This window comes from Liolophura sinensis, chromosome 13, assembly GCF_032854445.1.
Source record: "Liolophura sinensis isolate JHLJ2023 chromosome 13, CUHK_Ljap_v2, whole genome shotgun sequence".
Classification (NCBI taxonomy): domain Eukaryota; kingdom Metazoa; phylum Mollusca; class Polyplacophora; order Chitonida; family Chitonidae; genus Liolophura; species Liolophura sinensis.
The window spans coordinates 9,570,116-9,592,508 of record NC_088307.1 but is presented as its reverse complement, the minus strand read 5'-3'; the positions used below and the strand labels follow the sequence as shown (position 1 = coordinate 9,592,508).

The 22,393-nt window shown below is 39.9% G+C and overlaps 1 protein-coding gene across 1 annotated transcript in view; it reads left to right on the top strand.

Annotated features, from left to right (window-relative positions):
• Nucleotides 1-21,895, top strand: part of LOC135480832 (uncharacterized protein C05D11.1-like) — a 46,058-nt gene extending 24,163 nt beyond the window's left edge. Inside the window, exons 15-24 of the mRNA XM_064760761.1 lie at nucleotides 1,098-1,228; nucleotides 5,332-5,513; nucleotides 5,980-5,990; nucleotides 6,283-6,368; nucleotides 9,193-9,350; nucleotides 11,058-11,294; nucleotides 12,103-12,196; nucleotides 13,165-13,325; nucleotides 17,454-17,606; nucleotides 18,862-21,895. Coding sequence (XP_064616831.1) covers nucleotides 1,098-1,228; nucleotides 5,332-5,513; nucleotides 5,980-5,990; nucleotides 6,283-6,368; nucleotides 9,193-9,350; nucleotides 11,058-11,294; nucleotides 12,103-12,196; nucleotides 13,165-13,325; nucleotides 17,454-17,606; nucleotides 18,862-18,922 — 1,274 coding nt within the window. The 3' untranslated portion in view covers nucleotides 18,923-21,895. The remainder of the gene's footprint in view (nucleotides 1-1,097; nucleotides 1,229-5,331; nucleotides 5,514-5,979; nucleotides 5,991-6,282; nucleotides 6,369-9,192; nucleotides 9,351-11,057; nucleotides 11,295-12,102; nucleotides 12,197-13,164; nucleotides 13,326-17,453; nucleotides 17,607-18,861) is intronic.
• The last annotated feature ends 498 nt before the right edge of the window (nucleotides 21,896-22,393 follow it).

The window sequence follows — 22,393 nt, the reverse complement described above, 5'->3', positions numbered from 1 at the left end:
CAGACTGATTGTGCCGTATGAGGAAGTAATAGCTCAGCTGGATGCAGACACCCTGTATATAGAGCCAAGCTTGGGTATATCAGGCTGATTGTGCCGTATGAGGAAGTAATAGCTCAGCTGGATGCGGACACCCTGTATATAGAGTCAAGATTGGGTATATCAGGCTGATTGTGCCGTATGAGGAAGTAATAGCTCAGCTGGATGCGGACACCCTGTATATAGAGTCAAGATTGGGTATATCAGGCTGATTGTGCCGTATGAGGAAGTAATAGCTCAGCTGGATGCGGACACCCTGTATATAGAGTCAGGCTTGGGTATATCAGGCTGATTGTGCCGTATGAGGAAGTAATAGCTCAGCTGGATGCGGACAGCCTGTATATAGAGTCAAGCTTGGGTATATCAGGCTGATTGTGCCGTATGAGGAGGTAATAGCTCAGCTGGATGCGGACACCCTGTATATAGAGTCAGGCTTGGGTATATCAGGCTGATTGTGCCGTATGAGGAAGTAATAGCTCAGCTGGATGCGGACACCCTGTATATAGAGCCAAGCTTGGGTATATCAGGCTGATTGTGCCGTATGAGGAGGTAATAGCTCAGCTGGATGCGGACACCCTGTATATAGAGTCAGGCTTGGGTATATCAGGCTGATTGTGCCGTATGAGGAAGTAATAGCTCAGCTGGATGCGGACACCCTGTATATAGAGTCAAGCTTGGGTATATCAGGCTGATTGTGCCGTATGAGGAAGTAATAGCTCAGCTGGATGCGGACACCCTGTATATAGAGCCAAGCTTGGGTATATCAGGCTGATTGTGCCGTATGAGGAGGTAATAGCTGAGCTGGATGCAGACACCCTGTATATAGAGTCAAGCTTGGGTATATCAGGCTGATTGTGCCATATGAGGAAGTAATAGCTCAGCTGGATGCAGACACCCTGTATATAGAGTCAAGCTTGGGTATATCAGGCTGATTGTGCCGTATGAGGAAGTAATAGCTCAGCTGGATGCAGATACCCTGTATATAGAGTCAAGCTTGGGTATATCAGGCTGCCTGTTGAGATGTGGTAAAATAATCCCATATATCCTGTGTTGTATTTCAGTGATTGTGCCGTATGAGGAAGTAATAGCTCAGCTGGATGCGGACACCCTGTATATAGAATCAAGCTTGGGTATATCAGGCTGCTTGTTCAGATGTGGGACCTGCCCACAGTTAGCTGTCATTGCCCTGAAGGTAACATTTCTCCTTTTCTTTTCTGGGAAGGGGGAGAGGTTCTGTTTCTTTTCTGTGGATTCTATTCTGTTTTAATATTTATACCCCCAGACATCAGGTGGAGTATATTATGTTATTGCGATTTTTTCCGTCCGTCCGTATTCGTGTCAGGGTTATAACTCCAACAGTTCTCTATGTAGAGTTTTAAGTTTTGGTCGATACATACAGTCATGGAAAAAAATTATTAGACCACCCTTGCTTTCTCCCATTTCTTGTTCATTTTAAAACCTTGCACAACTGAAGGAACATTTGTTTGGGCAAAGAAAGTGATGAAAACAGAAATAGTTCATAAGGGTTTTATTTAAGAGGTGATATCTATCAGTTCTCTATGACTTTCTTGACAATGACCAAAATCACTTAAGTTCATACATCTGTAGATGTGGCAACTGTATTCTCAAAAACATTTTGGCATTTCATTTTTTCTCCTGTCTCCTAGTCACGTAGTCACATGACTCTCAGTCTCATACGGGAGTTAGTACTTGATTGCATGCCCATTGTTTTTGATGACTGCAGCCATGCACCTTGGCATGCTCTCCACCAGTTTGTTACATTGCCCTGCGGTCACAGCAGCCCATTCCTGTTGCAAAAATTCGAACAAATTTGCTTTGTTTTTGGGCTTGTGGTTCTCCATTTTGAACTTGATAATTTTCCACAGGTTTTCAATTGGATTCAGATCAGGTGACTGAGCAGGCCAATTCATGGTTTGAATGTTCCGGTTCTCTATCCAGGTTTTAACTGACCTTGGCGTGTGGCAAGGGGCATTGTCTTGTTGGAAAATCCAGTCATTCGAGCCAGGAAAGAGTTTAGCAGCTGATGGAAGAAGACTGTTTTCAAGAGTAGCTCTGTATGTGACTTGGTTCATTCTCCCTTCACACAACTGCATCTGTCCTGTTCCACCCATACTGAAACAACCCCAGATCATCACTGATCCACCCCCAGGCTTTACAGTAGGAGCAAGGCAGTCTGGTTTGTAGGCTTCCCCAGGCTTCCTCCTAACCAGTAAGTTGGCTGGAGTAGGCATCAACTCAAAATTGGATTCATCACCGAAGAGAACTTTAGCCCAATCATCAACAGTCCAATTCTTGTGATCCCTCGCAAAAACGCAAGCGGGCCTTCCGCTGCCTCTCGTTGATGAAGGGCTTCTTCCGTGCCCTGTGCGACTTTAGACCAGCTTCAAGAAGTCGGTTTCGAACTGTTCTTGCTGAACAAGTCACATTTGTTGACAATGCCCACTCATTTCTAAGGTCTCTGGAGGTCTGACGACGATTCTTGATACAGGACCGGATGAGTGCTTGGTCATCTCGTGGGGTAGAAAGACGTTTCCTGCCTCGACCAGCTAGCAGTTTTGTAGTACCATGTTCGGCTTGCTTTTTCTTGGTGTAATGAACTGCTGTCTTAGAGATCTTCAGTTTTTTGGCCACTTGTCGCTCGCTCAATCCAGTATCCAGCTGTGCCAAGATGGCTGCCTTTCTGGCTCCACATAATTCTTTCGTTTTAGGCATTATGGGAGCTGACAACTACCGAGTTGTGCTGCGTCTTAATATATAAACAAGAGACCCCTATTTATGTAAGCCTACATGTAAACAGGAAACCACTCTTTATGTAAGTCTGCATGTAAATGGAAAGCATGAAATTGCCTCGCATACACCCTAGGAATACAACTGACCTTAAAGCATATCAAATACGACAAAGTATTATGGAATCAGCTGGATTTTTGTCGTATTCATTGTAATCTTCGGTTAATACACCTTTAGGGTTGCCAGGCATTAAAATGAACAAGAAACCAAAGAAAATATGAGTGGTCTAATAATTTTTTCCATGACTGTACATACACAGATGATAATGTGTTGCGACTGACACTTGTCCATTTTGACAGTTGTAATGGTAAGCAAATAGCCATTTTCCTTATATGTACTATATAGATAGATATGATTTTGTGTCCGAGCTCTAACTCCAACATTCTTCTGTGTAGAGTTTTAATTTTTAGTGGATACAAACATACACAGATGACAATGTGTCGCCACTCACATTTGTTCATTTTGGCTGTTGTCCTGGTTACCATATCGCCAGTTTCAGTATATATAATTTTTATTAGTATTAATTAGTTTTATTAGTATTAATTTTTGGTGGATACATAGATACACCGATGATGATGTGTCGCTCTCACATTTGTCTATTTTTGCAGTTGTTATGGTAACTAGATAGCCATTTTCCTTATATATGCTAAATAAGTAGATTTGATTTTTTCGTCTACAACCCCAGCTGTTTTCCACATAAGTTTGGATTTGGGGTGGAACACCTTTGTCCACTTGCGATGAAAACTCCCCTTAGGCATTATACTCACTACAATGCTGCCGGTATTCTTAATACATTTCAAACAAATGCATTTGTTGGGGCGTATGTTTACAACTTCAAAAAGCTAAAATATAGTTATACAGTAAAACTAGCCAACACCAACCCCTCTATAAATCAACATCTTGTGAATACCGACCGTGCCGTGCGTTCCACTTTTATCTCCGTTTACAACCCAAGTTTGTATTGGATAAACCAACTCTTGTCTGTTGGGGCCTCCGTGGCTCAGTTGGTTAGCGCGCTATCGCAGCGTAATGACCCAGGAGTCTCTCACCAATGCGGTCGCTGTGAGTTCAAGTCCAGCTCATGCTGGCTTCCTCTCTGGCCGTACGTGGGAAGGTCTGCCAGCAACCTGCGGATAGCCGTGGGTTTCCCCCAGGGCTCTGCCCGGTTTCCACCCACCATAATGCTGGTCGCCGTCGTATAAGTGAAATATTCTTGAGTACGGCGTAAAACACCAATCAAAAAAAAAAAAAAAAAAAAAATCTCTTGTCTGTTAAAATTAGTGGAATGTCGATGGCAATTTCCAATCCCTGTTGTATCTAATGCATGTTAATGGACCTAGTGTAATCCCACACAGCATGCTGCTGGCCAACTCCCACCCATGTTTATATTTATATGTTTTAGTGCTGCTGTGTTTTGTTTGTTGACATCTAGTGGTATTTAAAGAATGATTTTGAGGCAAATGAAACCATAGGAGTAACTGATTTTTTTTTTTTTTTTTTTTTTTTTTGATTGGTGTTTTTACGCCGTACTCAAGAATATTTCACTTATACGACGGCGGCCAGCATTATGGTGGGTGGAAACCGGGCACAGCCCGTGGGAAACCCACGACCATCCGCAGGTTGCTGGCAGACCTTCCCACGTACGGCCGGAGAGGAAGGCAGCATGAGCTAGTCTTGAACTCACAGCGACCGCATTGGTGAGAGGCTTCTGGGTCATTACGCTGCGCTAGCGCGCTAACCGACTGAGCCACGGAGGCCCCCAGGAGTAACTGACGAATGATAGTGGAATGCCAGAAGCCTGCTATAAGTATGCCAGTGGTGAGCTAGTGGCATTAGGTACTAGATCCACATACCACAGGAGTAACTGACGAATGATAGTGGAATGCCAGAAGCCTGTTAGAAGTGTGCCAGTGGTGAGCTAGTGGCATTAGGTACTAGATCCACATACCACAGGGGTAACTGACGAATGATAGTGGAATGCCAGAAGCCTGCTAAAAGTGTGCCAGTGGTGAGCTAGTGGCATTAGGTACTAGATCCACATACCACAGGAGTAACTGACGAATGATAGTGGAATGCCAGAAGCCTGCTATAAGTGTGCCAGTGGTGAGCTAGTGGCATTAGGTACTAGATCCACATACCACAGGAGTAACTGACGAATGATAGTGGAATGCCAGAAGCCTGCTATAAGTGTGCCAGTGGTGAGCTAGTGGCATTAGGTACTAGATCCACATACCACAGGAGTAACTGGCAAATGATAGCGGAATGCCAGAAGCCTGCTAAAAGTGTGCTAGTGGTGAGCTAGTGGCATTAGGTACTAGATCCACATACCACAGGAGTAACTGAGGAATGATAGCGGAATGCCAGAAGCCTGCTGCAAGTGTGGCATTGTTGAACTAGTGCCATTTGGTATCATATCCATATACTGCAACAGTAACTTCCCACCCTCAGTAGATGAAGACTGCTAGGTTGTCGTTATTTTATCACTAGGTGGAGAGGGAGAAATATGATGTTGGAGTACGATGGCTACACGAGATTCTGTACAAAACACAGTTCACTGCTGACCGCCTTAAAATCGTGGCCACGAAGATGATTAACAATGTTGCCAGTATGAAGAGGAAGGGGCGTGAAATTGTCCGCACAGTTCTGTTACAACCTCCTGTACAAAGAAGGTCAGTCTCAACTCTTGTTCCTTCGTGCAGCTTGTCATGATTATTATGGACTGGAATTGGGTCATGGGAATGAGGTAAATTCATTTAATGATAAATTTTTTGTCAGCATTCTTCTCAAGGGTATCAGTTTTTTTCATGTTTTTGACATTGTGTCCCATGAATGACATGATAACTTTTGTTAAGGATCTACACGTTTTCTCCACCCATTAAACTGGAATGTGTAACTGACAGGGTTCAATCCCATCCTTTATTGTTCTCTGGGGTCTCTGGTGGTAGTAACCAGTCAACTGTGCTCCCTAGTGTGGTCTTACATGAAGTTAGATAGAAACAGCTGGTCTTCCACCAGTTTGACATGTAATATGTTGGAGAGTTTGTCAGGGACTTGCGAAAGGTTGATGGTTTACTCAGGGCTGTCCAGTTTCTTCCACCCCATAAAACTGACATGGTATAATTCAAAATTCTTCAGTATTTTGCATGGTAAACAACAGCCAGATAAATAAATAAATAAATAGATAAATGTTCTTGCTAGGGGTAACGGCCCTGATAGCACATTTGGTGAAGAAGCACTAGATAAAAGAGCGGTAAAAATCCGTCCTGCAAAAAGGAGGCACATTACAAGCACTCTAAGGAATTCCTTCATCGTCATATGACTGAAAAATTGTTAGGTACGACATTAAAACCCAAGCACTCACTCACTCACTCACATATCTTGACTGTCCTTGCTTCATTCAAAAATTTACAATTGTGCAGTGTCAATATGTTGTTTCAGAGTGTAACAGTTACGTGACCAGCATGCTGAGACAACACAAGTTCCTCTCTAAACTTGTGGAAGACCTGGATAAGGAACCCAACAAGGTAAACTCAGTTTCAACCGTTCTATAATTATGGTAGGGCTTCATGAACTAAGAGACTTTTCAGTCAGCTGGTGAAGTGAGGTGACAGGCTTACTCTGAGCATTCTGGTAATTGTTTGCATTGCCCTGTGTATTGTTTTACATTGCCCTGAGCATTCTGGCTTGACCAAAACCTTGTATATTGTTTGTATTGCCCTGTGTATTGTTTGGATTGTCGTGGGCATATCTGGCATCACCATAACGTTGTGTATTGTTTGGATTGCTCTGAGCATTCTGGCTTCACCATAACCTTGTATATTGTTTGGAGTGTCCTGTGTATTGTTCGTATTGTCCTGTGTATTGTTCGTTATTTGGTCCTGTGTATTGTTTCAGATTGCTGTGAGCATTGCGGCTTCACCATAACCTTGTATATTGTTTGGAGGTGTCCTGTATATTGTTCGGATTGTCCTGTGTATTGTTCAGATTGCTGTGAGCATTGCGGCTTTCACCATAACCTTGTATATTGTTTGGAGTGTCCTGTGTATTGTTCGTATTGTCCTGTGTATTGTTCAGATTGCTGTGAGCATTGCGGCTTCACCATAACCTTGTATATTGTTTGGATTGTCCTGTGTATTGTTCGTATTGTCCTGTGTATTGTTCAGATTGCTGTGAGCATTGCGGCTTCACACCATAACCTTGTATACTGTTTGGATTGTCCTGTGTATTGTTCGTATTGTCCTGTGTATTGTTCAGATTGCTGTGAGCATTGCGGCTTCACCATAACCTTGTATATTGTTTGGATTGTCCTGTGGTATTGTTCGTATTGTCCTGTGTATTGTTCAGATTGCTGTGAGCATTGTGGCTTCACCATAACCTTGTATACTGTTTGGATTGCCCTGTATATTGTTCGTATTGTCCTGTGTATTGTTCAGATTGCTGTGAGCATTCTGGCTTCACCATAGCCTTGTATATTGTTTGTATTGCCCTGTATATTGTTTGCATTGTCCTATGTATTGTTTGGATTGCCCTGAGCATTCTGGCTTCCCTATAACTTTGTGTATTGTTTGGATTGCTCTGTGCATTCTGACTTCATTATAACCTTGTGTATTGTTTGGATTGCTGTGGGCATTCTGGCATCACCATAATGTTGTGTATTGTTTGTATTACCCTGTGTATTGTTTAGATTGCCCTGAGCATTCTTGCTTCACCATAGCCTTGTATATTGTTTGTATTACCCTGTGTATTGTTTGTATTACCCTGTGTATTGTTTAGATTGCCCTGAGCATTCTTGCTTCACCATAGCCTTGTATATTGTTTGTATTGCCCTGTTATATTGTTTGCATTGTCCAATGTATTGTTTTGGATTGCCCTGTGTATTGTTTTTGCATTGCCCTACATATTATTTACATTCCCCTGGGCATTCTGGCTTCCTCGTAAACATTGTATACTGTTTGGAATGCTCTGAGTGCACTGTTTTCTGTATAACCTTGTGTATTGTGATTACTCTGGGCAATCTGGCTTCCCTATAGCTTGTGTATTGTTTGGATTGCTGTGTGCATTTTGGCTTCCCTATAACCTTGTGTATGCTCTGGGCATTCTGGCTTCTCTATAACCTTATGTCTTGTTTGGAAGCTCTTGGCATTCTGGCTTTTCTATAACCTTGTGTATTGTTTGGATTGCCCTGAACATTCTGGCTTCCCTATAACCTTGTGTATGCTCTGGGCGTTCTGGCTTATCTATTACCTTATGTCTTGTTTGGAAATGCTCTGGGCATTCAGGCTTCTCTATAACTGTGTGTATTGTTTGGATTGCCCTGAGCATTCTGGCTTCCCTATAACCTTGTGTATGCTCTGGGCATTCTGGCTTCTCTATTACCTTATGTCATGTTTGGAATGCTCTGGGCATTCTGGCTTCTCTATAACCGTGTGTATTGTTTGGATTGCCCTGAGCATTCTGGCTTCCCTATAACCTTGTGTATGCTCTGGGCATTCTGGCTTCTCTATTACCTTATGTCATGTTTGGAATGCTCTGGGCATTCAGGCTTCTCTATAACCTTGTGTATTGTTTTGGATTGCTCTGTAAGCAAACAATCATTTCTGTCCACTTGACCCACCTGGATTAAGCAGCGTGACTACCTGGTGGCTAACCTACATCTTTGTTTTATATTACTTAATACGATGTTACATCATAGTTAACTTTCACTTCATAACTAAATGATTTAAAGTTTTACGAGTGTTGTTACTATGTCTAGAGGTTTTTCAACTCACTTTGTGATTTAAGAATGTAGACATCAAAACAGACAAATGTGTACTAGATGTCAACCAAAGTGGACTTTTCATGTCAGTGAATGACGAGGCCAATTCCCAGAATAACACAAACCACCAAAGAACTAAGAAAGTATATAAAGTATGGAATCAAGATGGATCCGTGCAAAGAGAAGAAGTCAGCAATGTTTTCAGTGTCGATGGCAAGACACAAGGAATGTCCTAGACGAATGAATGAAATCAGCATCCAAATCATGTACTGTGTTGATTTATAAGTTCTTAATAACCAAAATATGTATTTCATTAGTGAAAGAAAACACAGGGGAAGCCCGGGGGAAACCCACGACCATCCGCAGGTTGCTGGGAGACGTACGGCCGGAGAGGGAAGCCAGCATAAGCTGGTTTTGAACTCACAGCAACCGCATTGGTGAGAGGCTTCTGGGTCACTACGCTGTGCTAGCGTGCTAACCGACTGAGCCATGCAGGCCCCTTTTTGTTTTGTACGAATTATATGTGGAGTAACACGTGATTTAAATCATCTATGTCTAAGAATTCACTGTTAACATCAGTATAATCATTTCAGGTATTAGAGATGATGGAAAAGGTGCGAGGAATCCTGACCCAGCCTCAGAATCTCAGGATTCACATGAATGCTGACGTTGCTCAGCTAGCGAAGGATATTACACCTGGGAAACCATGGCAACGGTTTGTGCAGACTTCAGGTGCTGGAGATAAGCAAAGGTATGTAAAACTGTATGTATGCTTACTGGATATTCTTAAAGTAACTGGCTACAAATCACCATGTGTTAAGGGCTTGAGGTTGTTTCGTAGTTAAAATGGGGCTGGTGGTACTGCTCACTTGATTACCATGTGGAGTTTGTCCAAAGTATATTTCTACAAAGTGGAATAAAATAATGATTTTTCTCAAGAAGTGTGAGTGAAAGAAATACAAATGTATGATGAAAGTTTGTCTCCCTTTTTTGATCACCCTCCAGGAATAGCGGCGACATTTTGTACATCCAACAGAGAACTGAAAAATGAAAGATGAAAGTCTCGAAATACATGTTTAGGTTTTCATGCAGGGACTATTTCATGTAACCAATCTTTCAGCAGTTGATTATTTAAATGGACACTGGCAGAAGTGCTTTCGTATGTAAGCCTACCGCTAACTTGACTCAGAATTTATAGTATCCTACAGTTTTGTCTTTATTTGATTTACCAGTGTTCATAACTTTTTCTTTTCCACCTGAAATATCAAAGAAAAAACGTGCTGTATAATGTTCTCAAACAGCTTTATAAGTTTAATAATGGAAGCAAGAATCAATGAAGCATGATCGCCGGTACCAGCATCCCACCATTACACTCGAGTTTTGCCATCAACATATCTCCAGGGCACCACGTGCAACTACTTTGGTCTTTCTTTTGTTGTGATATCCCATTTACATCAGTTGCAAACAGATCACAAGGTGATGAGGGCCTTTTACTCTGTCCCAAAATTGATCAAATGTGAGATCCTCAGATCGTGAAAGTTAGGCTCTGATCGATATTTTGCTTGGCTCCCTTAAAGTGATTGCCTGGCTGAGACAGTTAAATTGCTGGTTCTCTGCAACTATCATGCCCTTGACCAGTGAGGTAGCATGTTCAAATCCAGTTCTCGCTGGGTTTACTCCAGGCTGTACTGTGCACTGTTAGACCTAAGTGACTTAAAGAATTTTCTCAACCCATAAACTTGACCCCTGGTCACCTGAGTGAAAAATACCTGCATCCACAGTTAATCAACAACCAAATAAATAAATAAACACCAATCAAATAATAAAACGAATGTATGGACAATAACTTCTATTTATTCAGTGAGCCTCGGTTTGGTATAGATATTAATACCATTATCAAGCACGATGATGAGTTGGCTACGGCAATGAAATATACAACGGATTGACAACAGAGGGTGGCATTGTTTATTAAGCAGTTGAACAATAGATGAAACATCAGACGTCAGGCGAAACAAACATCAGTTAAACAATAACCTTTGACAATTATGGGCAAAGGTGTCGGTCAGGATGGGGTGGTAGTCTGGGGCCTATCTGTTGCGATGAGATGGCTGTAGGCAGGGGGAATAAGGAATCCATTGTCTTGGTTAATATGTGGCTGTGATGGGCGTATTTCAATGGCTTCCATCAGCTTTCTTGTAGTGGTGTTGGTCATGTTAGTTTTCAAGGGCCTGACACTTGACAGTCAATCGTAATGGTGGTGATATAACTTAATATTATCTGATATGGCAGATTTAGAGTCCTGGAATTTTACAAAGTTCTGGTGCTCCTTAGTTCTAAGTGGTAATGGCTGAGAGGTTACTCCAATGTAACGCTGGTTACTTGAGCATTTAATTTCAGAAAGACAACCTTTGGGGGTTGTATCAGATCAAATAAATAAATGATTTCCATGTTATTACAGAGCAGAGATGAAGAAGACTGTGGAGTACATCAAGCCGCTAACAGCGGGTGAGAACCGCGCAGTGATCGTTGGGGTGGGGTCTGTGGAGTCAGCCTTCCTCATACAAGTTGTGCCCTCTATATCCTCCCCCTACCACGAGGACTTGCCTGCCGTTATGGTTTTCATCCAGTACTTGTCACAGTGTGAGGGCCCCATGTGGAGACAGATCAGGGGACTGGGGCTGTCTTATCACTACAGGTAAAGTGTAAAGGTGTTGACCTGTGTTCATCCAGAACGTGTACCAGTCACAATGTGAGGGCAGATCATGGGACTGGGGCTGTCTTATCACTACAGGTAAAGTGTAAAGGTGTTGACCTGTGTTCATCCAGAATGTGTACCAGTCACAATGTGAGGGCAGATCATGGAACTGGGGCTGTCTTATCACTACAGGTAAAGTGTAAAGGTGTTGACCTGTGTTCATCCAGAACATGAACCCTTCACAGTTTGAGGACAGATCAGGGGACTGGGGCTGTCTTATCACTACAGGTAAAGTGTAAAGGTGTTGACCTGTGTTCATCCAGAATATGTACCTGTCACAGTGTGAGGACAGATCAGGGGACTTGGGCTGTCTTATCAGTACAGGTAAAGTGTAAAGGTGTTGACCTGTGTTCATCCAGAACATGTACCTGTCACAATGTGAGGGCAGATCAGGAGACTGGGGCTGTCTTAAAATGGGTGTGACTTAAAAGTTATTGTCTCCATGGTTTTGATTGTTAAAAGCAACCGTCTTGATTGTTTTTCCTGTTAAATGGTACTTTGGCTTTAAAGTTGCTGTCACTGATCTAAGTGATGCGACTAGATTATTCTTCACCATTGTTCCCAGGCTTTTTGTTACGGTGCATATTACATTTGTTGGGGGGTCAAGTGGTCAGCACGCCCACCCAGTGCAGTGACCCAGGACCCTCTCACTTGTGCGGCCAATGAGAAACATTCTTGAGTACAGCGTGAAAAACACCAATCAAATAAATAACTAAATATTACATTTGTGTGTGTTATTTGTTGGCAGCATCTATACTGTTCCTGAAACTGGTCAGCTGTACTTCATCCTCAGCAAGTCCACCCATATTATCAGTGCCTACAAGCAAGGAAAGGACATTGTGGTACGGTAACATTAATTACTACCTGTCACAGTAATTGCTTTTGTAATCATTGGATTTCAGGTTTCCAGATTTTGTCTTTTGGAAACCACCTACCTGACACTTGTTTCCCATGTCTTAATTATTTATGTATTTGATTTGGGCTCAGTACTGTCAAAGTGGTTACTTGTGTTGTCATTGGTCAGATTGCAGATTGGCTGGTTTTGTCTTTTGAGACCCACCTATGTATTTTTTGTTTTGCACCTATTAGTTATGCATGTGATTTGTCTTTAATTTGGTCAGAGTGGTTACTTATGTTATCATCAGTAAAATTTCAGATTGTGGCTGTTTTTGCAAGCCACCTACCCAATTTTTGTGTCGCATCTATTATTTATTTATTTGATTTGTGTTTAATATCGTACTTGGAAATTGTTATAGTGTTCTGTTGATGGGTATGTGAATCCTCATTACTGAGAGCGCCCATCTTGAGGCACATGTAGGTGTGAGCATGCAGGTGTATGTTCCGTGACAAAACATCACAGATAAGCCTAAAAGAGAATGATGCCATCAGATGTCATACATGTGTGATAAATGACGTAAAATTTTGCTCATTGCCAAATCGCACATTTTGCCTTATTCTTAGAAAGATGCTTTGAGATTTTTTGGAAGATAAAATCATATTTTACTGGAAAAATGTAATTTTCGGCTTCAAAAGTAATATTTTTATTTGCCTTCAAAAATACAACTTTTTGAATCATAGTCCATTTACTGTACATGTGCTGCACTGTGATTTGTTGCCAGCTGTGTACTAGCTTTGGGTGGCATTTGTCTGTTTTACTGACATTCTTTATAAAAGAAGAAAAATCTAAAAATAATAATATAGAACTAACCTGAATCGAAACCAAGAGAACTTTCATTGATCCAGTCATGTCCTATATTTTTGTGGCTCAGCATCTTCAGACTTGTATAACTTTCTTGTGACACTGTTTCAGTTGGGGTATGCTGACGGCAGAACGCCATTCTCTGAGGTGGAGTTGGAGAGTTCTCGCAGCAGCCTCATCTTCGAGATTATCGAGTCCGAGAAAACAGCCTCCAGTGTCTCCATGGAGTCAATGCTGTCTTACTTCACCGGAGTTGACCATAATTACAACAAGTAAGACTCACTGGGAGGAAAGGGGGGGGAGGAGGTTCTGATGACCAAACAGAAGGACTCTAACATAACCCTTATCACTAGACCGGCGTGTTCACTGGGTGGGGTCTGGAAATAATGATGTGTGCAGCAGAAAACCCAAACAAAATGTATACATCAGTTTATTAGTCTCATAACGGTATGGGGAAAAACAAAGCGCTCCATTACCGGTACAAGATGGTACTATATGCCAACACCTTACCTGTCAGTCCTCTTGAGCCATCAAGAATGAATTTTTCACAATTTTAATTTTTAAAAACAGTTGTTGGTATTAAATTGAGACTTGGTACTTGGTACTTGACCATGATGACTTACAGATCAGGTTTGAATTCATTCCATTTTGTCCATTTGCAATGAAATTAGAGCTGCTGTTGTTGTTGTTGTTTCTTTGTTTGGTTTAGCTCGCCTGCGCTAAGTACAACCGTAGCTTATGTTTTACCCTGAGCATCACTGTCGATATTAGCATCCAATAACAGGAGAAGGAATGCTAAACAAAGTGTTAGCTGTGGTATCTCAAAAAGTACTACCGGTATTGAGCTGAGGGTTGGCACACATGTAGAGCACAATAAGACAAGGGGGGGATATTCCATTGTTTATACGGTGTGTACATATCAAATACCGTAAATTATTGATTTCCAGACTGTGTGTATAGAGTACTGGAACCCTCTGTCTCTATGTTAGGGGTAGTATCGTCGGGAGGGGTAGATCCAGGATCAATCCTGGATCAAGACACACCTAAGACTTTGAAAGAGGAAGTTCGCTCGCTTGGCATTCAGCATGAAGGGGATAGTGCAAGGACTGGTTGACCTGTATCAGTATAGTGGCTTTGGGCGGGACGGCTTACTTGCCTTCGGTAAATCGAAGGCATTCGGCATGTAGGGGATAGTGCAACGACTGGTTCACCCCTATCAGTATAATGGCTCGGGCAGGGCAGCTTACTTGCCTGCGGTAAATCGCCTCAGTGAAGCAGCACTAGATAGAAGAGCATTGGAAATCTGTCCTGCAACAAGGAAGCACATTACATACACCTCAAGGATTCCTTCATCGTCACATGACTGAAAAATTGTTGAGTACAACATTAAACCCCAAGCACTAACTAAAGCACAAGGGGGATGTTCCATTACTAATGCTCTGTTTGTACAATACCTTCTCATTAATTACCGCATTTTCTGAAACTGTATACCATGATGCCTTGAGAGGGCTGTTGTGTCAAGCCATAAACTCTTTGTGGGGAGAATTTGATTACCAGTAGTTGATCAGTGACAGTCCTGCATTTGACACAATCAACATTCAGACTTTTCAATCCTTACATGGCCTAGCTGAACTTTGGGGCTGACGGCCAAAACTAGATGTACATGTAGTCTCATAAACATCACTTTACATGGGTGTATGTTTTTTCACACTTTACTGCAAGGAAAACATAAAGGTACTTTGCAAACATCAAATGCAGTAAGAGGGAGAAATTTTGGACAGAAATTTATTAATAACAAAACTGGTGTGGAAGCATTTATAACTGTAGTGATTTTACTAGATGGACTCATCTGATACTGTGAGCAGCACTTGGAGACTGTTCCATTCACCATAGGGGTGATTGACCAATCCAAGTCAGGTGTTGGAGGCTTCGGCTGATCAATCCATGCGTCACGTGAATTAAAAGCTTCTATTACCACATTAAAACTGAAACCTGGTGCAAAAGTTTTCTCACAGTAGGTAATCGTTTTTTCACCAATATATTTACCTGTAGGCCTTCCCATAACATGGGAAAGCTGCTTAAAAATATATACCAGCGGGATACATACAAGCTGTGAATTTTCGTAATATTTTAATCAGGCTTTTGGTTGTGAGTTTGTTATCAGGTCATAATTTTTAAAGCCAGTACCTAAAGTAGTTCTGCATGCAGTCTTGATTTTTGCAATCGATATACCCACATACACTTTGCATATTTTGCCTCACTAATGTTCAACTGAAGAGTTATTCAAGATATTTCAGTTTAATTAAAGTCCCAATGAACTGAGTGAGGTTTCCAAGGGATGGGTGTGGAGGTACCTGTTTATGTATTTACTGATATCATGTCATGCTGTACATCGTTCGTAACTATTGAGCATGCCTTTAGAGTAATTAGTAGATAAATACAAATGAGAATTTGACAGTTCTTCTCTTTACTTTAGACGTCTATTAGGACACAGAACATATATATATCTTATTGCGTCTGGAAATGACTTTCCTAAGTCTCACACGTCCCAGACGTACAGATGCCAGATTAAATCTACATGGTTTGTATTCTTATCCAGGAAATGAGAAATCAGGTTTTTCATCTTTTCAGTTGGACCTAACCATTTGAACTTTGTTTTCTGTGCAAATTTTTTATGTACTTTTCTGTCAACTTAGCAATGCCTTTCACAGCAATACATACTCCTCATTTAGAGGTCGTGTTTTCTCAAGGTCGTCTGGTGCATAACAGTGAGCTTTGGAGGCATTTAGAAGTGTATAGTCCTGTTTAGCTAATTTAATGACATACATGAATGTACACGCACTACTAACTTTTTTTTTGAAATACCGTGGTAAAATGTTGCAAATTATCTTTTTTCAATTAATCTAAAAAGGTGAATCCCCTGCCCCTCTCCTTCCCCTTTATCTCGTTTTATAGTTTGATGCCTATAGGTGTAAAACTTTCTGTCATGTAATTTGTCTTTGCTTTAGGGAGAGAGAGATGATGTCTTGTTGATCAAAGAACAATATTGTGCAGCTGTTTTTTTTTTTTGGAGGGGGGGGGGGAAGAGTTCTTTAGTATGGTTTGGACAGAGATTATGTAATGTTTTACAAAGTTGATACAAAGAATTTTGTAGTTTACCCTTTCATTAAAATACATCCATTTTAATCTTGCAAGTAAAGTTTTTTTCAGATGTGTTTATGCTTTCTTGTAGTACTAAACAAGCAGCTCTTTTCTGTAACTTGACTGTCCTTTCTCTATTTTTAATTGAATAGTTTCCCCATACTGAACAGCAATAATCAAAGTGAGGAAGAACATAAGACTTAAAGAAAATATTACTACAATGACATGTTAGTGGAGCTCTCTTCCTTCGTAGAATCCCTAACAATTTAGAAAACTTTTTACACAGTTTTTTGATCTGTGTGTTCCAGGAAAGATCATTATAAATACCAAGCAGTTTAGAATGACTGACTTGTTCAAGTTTACTTCCGTCAAGGAGAAAAGAGAAACAAACATGTTTGCAGCCCAGTATCATGTATTTAGATTTTTGGTGATGATTAATGAACATGAGGGTTTTGGTTCAACAGTCTTGAAGGGCGGCTGGTATCCATAGCATCAGGCATTTCTCCCCAACAACAACAACCTTTTAACTTTTTAAACAAACATGTATATTGAAAAATGACATTGTGAGTTGCCTTGTATTAGCTGTCAGGAAAGGCTGGCTATAAAGGCCAGGGAAGCCTATACTCCAGCTGGCATGCTGATAGCGCCGCTGTGAGGGCTTCACAGGACATTTCTCTGATGTACTGGCTTACTTTCAGTGTGTCTCAATTAGCAAGTTTCTAATTATTCAGAAGGTATGGTGTGTTATCGTGAATTACCAAATTCACAATTTCGTGACTTCATCTATTAAGCTGCAGTTTTGCATTCGTGTGCCACCAGACAAGTTACTGGTCGTTTCATCTATTTTTAACAAAATTATTGCTGTTTTCGCTGTATTGTTGATATCTAGTTATTATTCTGATGACTCAAACCTCAAACATATATTGCAAAAGCAATACTGTCCAGAATGTTCGATAAATACTAACATACTGAAGATTGTATATGGCCACGTCAAGATAATCTTGATTTTAAGTAAAGTCAGAATGAACTGAGTAATCTGTCTTCAACATTTTTGAGCATGGCATATGTCATATAACTGTCATATAAATAAATAACACAGTATATATGATTCATAAAATCCACCTTAGAATTCCAATATTTTATTCAAGAACTTTTTGAAAGATAAGTGAAAGTTTTTGTTTCATAACCACCTCCATTGATGTGTCTTGCTCTTTCCTTAAAAGAAATATGAATTGACATAAAGTGGACTTTGTTTGCAGAGAGCTGATGGAGAAAATTGCCAAGGTGACCATTGATGATCTGAAGCGTGTGGGGCCAAAGTACCTGGCTCCATTGTTTGAACCCAGCCAGTTTCGGGTGTCAGTCTGCTGTCATCCCACAAAGGTGGAGGAAATCTGCAACGAGTTCAAAGAGTACGTAACATAGGCCACTTCCATAGAATCTGGAGGTGTCTGTTCAAACCCGGCCTTAGACAGGGAATCTGTAGATTTCATGTTCTCTCTGCTGTTGTGGCCTTGGTGACAATAAGTTGAAGACTACGTGTCCTCCACCAATGTTGTGTGCATATATGTACATCTCAGAGTTCATCAGTAACTTGCCAGAGGTTAGTGGTTTATCCAAGGTACTCCGGGTTCCACTGCCACATAAACCTGACAAAAATCATGTGTGGAAAAAATTTTCAGTAAATGTGTTAAACAATAATCAAATAAATAAATAAAGTTGTTTTGCAGAGACATACGCTAACATTTAACTTCAAAGTAATGACCGCTTCGGGACCGGTAGATCCAGGATCAATCCTTGATCGAGTCACACCTAAGACTTTAAAAGAGGAAATTGTAACTTCCTCGCTTGGCATTCAGCATGAAGGGGATAGTGCAACGACTGGTTAACCCGTATCAGTATAATGGCTTGGTCGGGGCGGCTTACTTGCCTTCGGTAAGTCGTCTCGGTGAAGCAGCACTAAATAAAAGAGCGGTGGAAATCCGTCCTGCAACAAGGAGGCACATTACATGTACATGCACCCTAATGATTCCTTCGTCATCCTATGACTGAAAAATTGTTGAGTACGACGTTAAACCCCAAGCACTCACTCACTCACTCAAAGTAATGATTAAAGAAATGGGTTTGGGTCATTTAAGGAATCAAAGAATCTGATTCAGTATTACAACCACAACACTTGAGTTTTAATAATTGAAATGTGAGTGAAAGTACATTTCAGGCTCAAGGAATTGAGATCTCAGTATTTTCATTCACTCAAATTTAGTCACAAATTTATTTCTACAACTTGGATTTACCACACAATGTATTTAAGAACTCAAATGATATTTAAAATGTGGTTTATAAAGCAAATCGCATTAGTAATTTTTGTCAACCTGTAGAATCATTTTAGTAATATAAATAAGTCCATGATGAGTCTGATATTTACTGAAAGGCAGTGCCAATAATTGAAACTATTCTTGGTTAACACAGAAAATCTGATTTGATTTGTTCAGCGAGGATCAATTTCTTTTACCAATCATCTCCCGTATAGCCTCCATAAGGACTTCGGTGGCTCATGGAGACCGCATCGCCAAAAACTGCTGTAATGGAGATGGATTCACATTTCCTCTACTGAAAAGGGCTGGTTCCCACACAAACTGTATGTCAAGATGTTTCTCTTCATTTCAGACTGGGTGTGGAATTGAAAGTTTTGCCGTCTTTAGATGATAGCAGTCTGGTCGACCCTTAGAAATGGAGAACTAACCACTTCGTGACCAGTTCTCTCAAGGCACAGCCTTTACGAGTTGCAAGGAACAATCTCCTTGGGCCACAGAACAGCAGAATAGTTTAAAAACTAATTAAGTGTGCTGTTAATGTTGCAAAGCTCACAAAAAATATTGCGAAGTGCTGTATTGATTTTTACCTCTGGATGAAAATTGGCTAGGGTGTGACTGTAGTGGTTGATGACCGACTTCCTGTTTCTAAATTTTTTGTCAACACTCTTTATCTAGAATGCTTGCAGCCAGGTTTACCAAATTTGTACCATATGTACACATTAAGAAACCTACTCATTGACCTTGACCTATTTTTTTCAAGGTCATTGAGGTCATGTAAGTTAAATTTTGTGACAGGCTTATAGACAGATTATCTCTAAAACTCTTTAAGCAATTTCCATTAAACTCATATGACTTATTCCTATATGTTACAGCAGAAGATCATTGTTTTTCGTTTATCTTAACCTATTTTTTCAAGTTTGTTGGGTCATTGGCTTTGTTACAGTGTATGAACACTCTCTCTTGCAACTGTGCTTATGACCAAGGGATATTTGGTGTGTTGCACAGTATATTTTATTGTTTACTAATATCCATTAAATGTTGTGTGCTTGTGTTTCTTGAATATCGTATTAAAGTTACTAAAAATTTATGGGTTAATTCACTTTCAAAAATATTTATTCGTTTTGTCTTTTTTGTAAAAATCCCTATTTTGGTGTTAGTGACAACGGAAATTGTGCATTGAACACGCTAAAGCCCAAGCTACATGCGTGGTTGAATTTGTGTAAACTGTTGCCAACTGTAGGTTACTGCATCAGAATTTGAAACTTCAAATTTTCAGTTTCAGATATGACATATGGCTATAAAATAGCATTATTGTCCTTCTTGTAAGTTTTGTTTGTCTTTATCTAATACTCAGCATGGGAAACTCTGAAAATTCTGCCCTAAGGTCAAATTCAAATACCGTTAAAGTTTTTAGAAATGTAGTCATATTCAGATACCTATTCTTTTCTTTTCTGAGGGATGATCCATCATCTGTTCCATGTATCAGAGTAATACACTTAGGATCCATGTAGACGTACTGTAAAACACTAAATGACTGAAAATTTCACTCCAGAATAGTGTATTTTTATAGGTAAATGTGTTAAAATATTACTTTTTTGAGCTGAAACTTAAATCTTTCTAGCCGTATAACATACCTACCTTCCAAACAAACCTCGAAACATTTTTCTAAGATTAATACAATTCTCAGATGCTAAATGAACTAGTTAGTCGTGTACTAAATTATAGCTACCTTTTTTCTTGAAATATTTGGGGTGAGTTGACCACATGACAGCGTTTATTTGGAGGACCTCTTATTTCTCCGTACCTGTAATGTATCGACTAAAACAACATCCTCATTAAAAGGCATACACGTGCATCCGGAGAGGAAACCAGCATGAGCTGGATTTGAACTCACAATAATCCCCAAACAATAACATTTACGTGAAAATTTACAGGGAAAGTCTGGTGAAGGTGCCCCCAGTATGATTAAAATTTGCATCTCATTACATTGGTAATTGGATCTCCAGGTATTGTTTTTTGTTAATTTGCAGAATTTCACCGTAAGTCCTTGCATAGTGACAAAAAAAAAATTAAAATACTGAGCAACACCTGGGTTCTGCTGAGTTTCCTACCACCATAATTATGGCTGCCATATTATAAGTGAAATATTCTTGAGTATGACGCATAAAACGCCAATCAAATAAATGAGTAAACAAATCAAATTACCAGAAAATGTGAAGTCTTAAGTGTTTCTGGTGGCGAGTAAAGAATTGTAAATAACGCTTCATTAAGTGCTTATCTGTTGTGCCATTGTTAGTTGATAGTTACAATTTGTTTAAAAATATTGTGCTTTTTGTTTGTCAATTCTCACATGGTTTGGTCATAAGCTATTTATTTTTTAACATATATTGACGTGTGTAGAAATGCAAACTCTGGTGCCATTTTTGTATTGTTCAGTGGCACACTATGTTAACATGATCAGTGCTTTATGGAGACGTAATTATAGTCGTACAGGTTATCTCCCCTTATTCTGTTACATATTGTGCATCCCTGTTTTAATGTTTTTCATGTGTTTATTACACACCTACAGATGTGGGCATGTCATACCATAAAAAACTGTGGCACTGTGGTTATTTGTGGATGTATGTCTAAAGATCAGAATGTCCTCTCGGGTATACTAATCAGGGTTTACGTTCAGTTGTTCCTGACAGTGCAGTTTTGAGGTGACCGTCACAAAAGACATAGTTGGAGGTGAAACAATGTCTCATTAGGGACTGGCATCAGCTGTAACAATACGCCAATGTCAGAATGTCTTCATCTTAAAAACCCCGTGAGGATCACAAATATCTGAAATGCTCTAATAGTCTAAAAGTAAAAAAGAAATAAACAGTGGCTGTAAGTTTCCTAGGATTACATGGGGAAAAAGTTCTTTGACATATAGCTACAAATGACGCAGTGTTTTCCAACAATTTTGACATTCCTACATAATTGATTTATACTGAACATCACCTCTGCCTCGTTCAAAATCTTGATAAGAATATTGTCAACATCTAATCAAGAAAATAATAAGGAAATTTGGGGAGATTTCGATTATTACATGTAGGACTATTCAGTTATAGTGATTGAATAGTGTTATTCATCTTGAAAAGAATGCTTTGAAATGTTAGCTTTGTTAAGTAAGACTTTTTTTCATATTTGAAAATTTCCTAATTCGCTCTCTTGAATCGGGAGAAGCTTGTACATTCAGGTTAGTTAACAGCTTGCAGTGTTACATCAAGTCCCTGGATTCTCACAACTCACATTTTCCACACATAAACCTCTCCGTATAGAGAAATAATGTATTAGAAATACAGGTAAATCTGGGTGAATCAAGAATTTGTGATTAGGCAGTTTGTTAAAGGAGTAAGTAACTTGTGTAAAAAAAAAATGTGTAAAAATGTTTGTTTTCATATTAATCATCAGTAAGTTCTTATCAAGTTGAATTACACAAATGGCAGTGTTTGATTCTGATTTAATGACCCCATCTTAAAGTTATTGTAGATGATAGCCCAAGACTCTGGTCACAAGATGGCTTAATAGTTGATACCACTTAGCCAGTAACAACAGTTTGCTGCCCATTTTCAAGTTAGATATGCATCTATCAGCTGTTAATTTGCTGGCAAAGGGTGTACTATAATTCCACTGTACTATGTGTATATTAATTATCTTGATAAATTATTGCAGTGAAGCCTCATTACGGATATCATAATGGTATTTTATTCTCCCTGTCAGACCCTGTTAAAACTTACACTGTAATATTAATACTGTATTTCACCTAATTGATATGTAAAAATACGCTTTCAGAAGCTCACAAATGCTTTAGAATTCTATTTTTGATTGCAACAATTAAGTTTTCCTGATAAGAA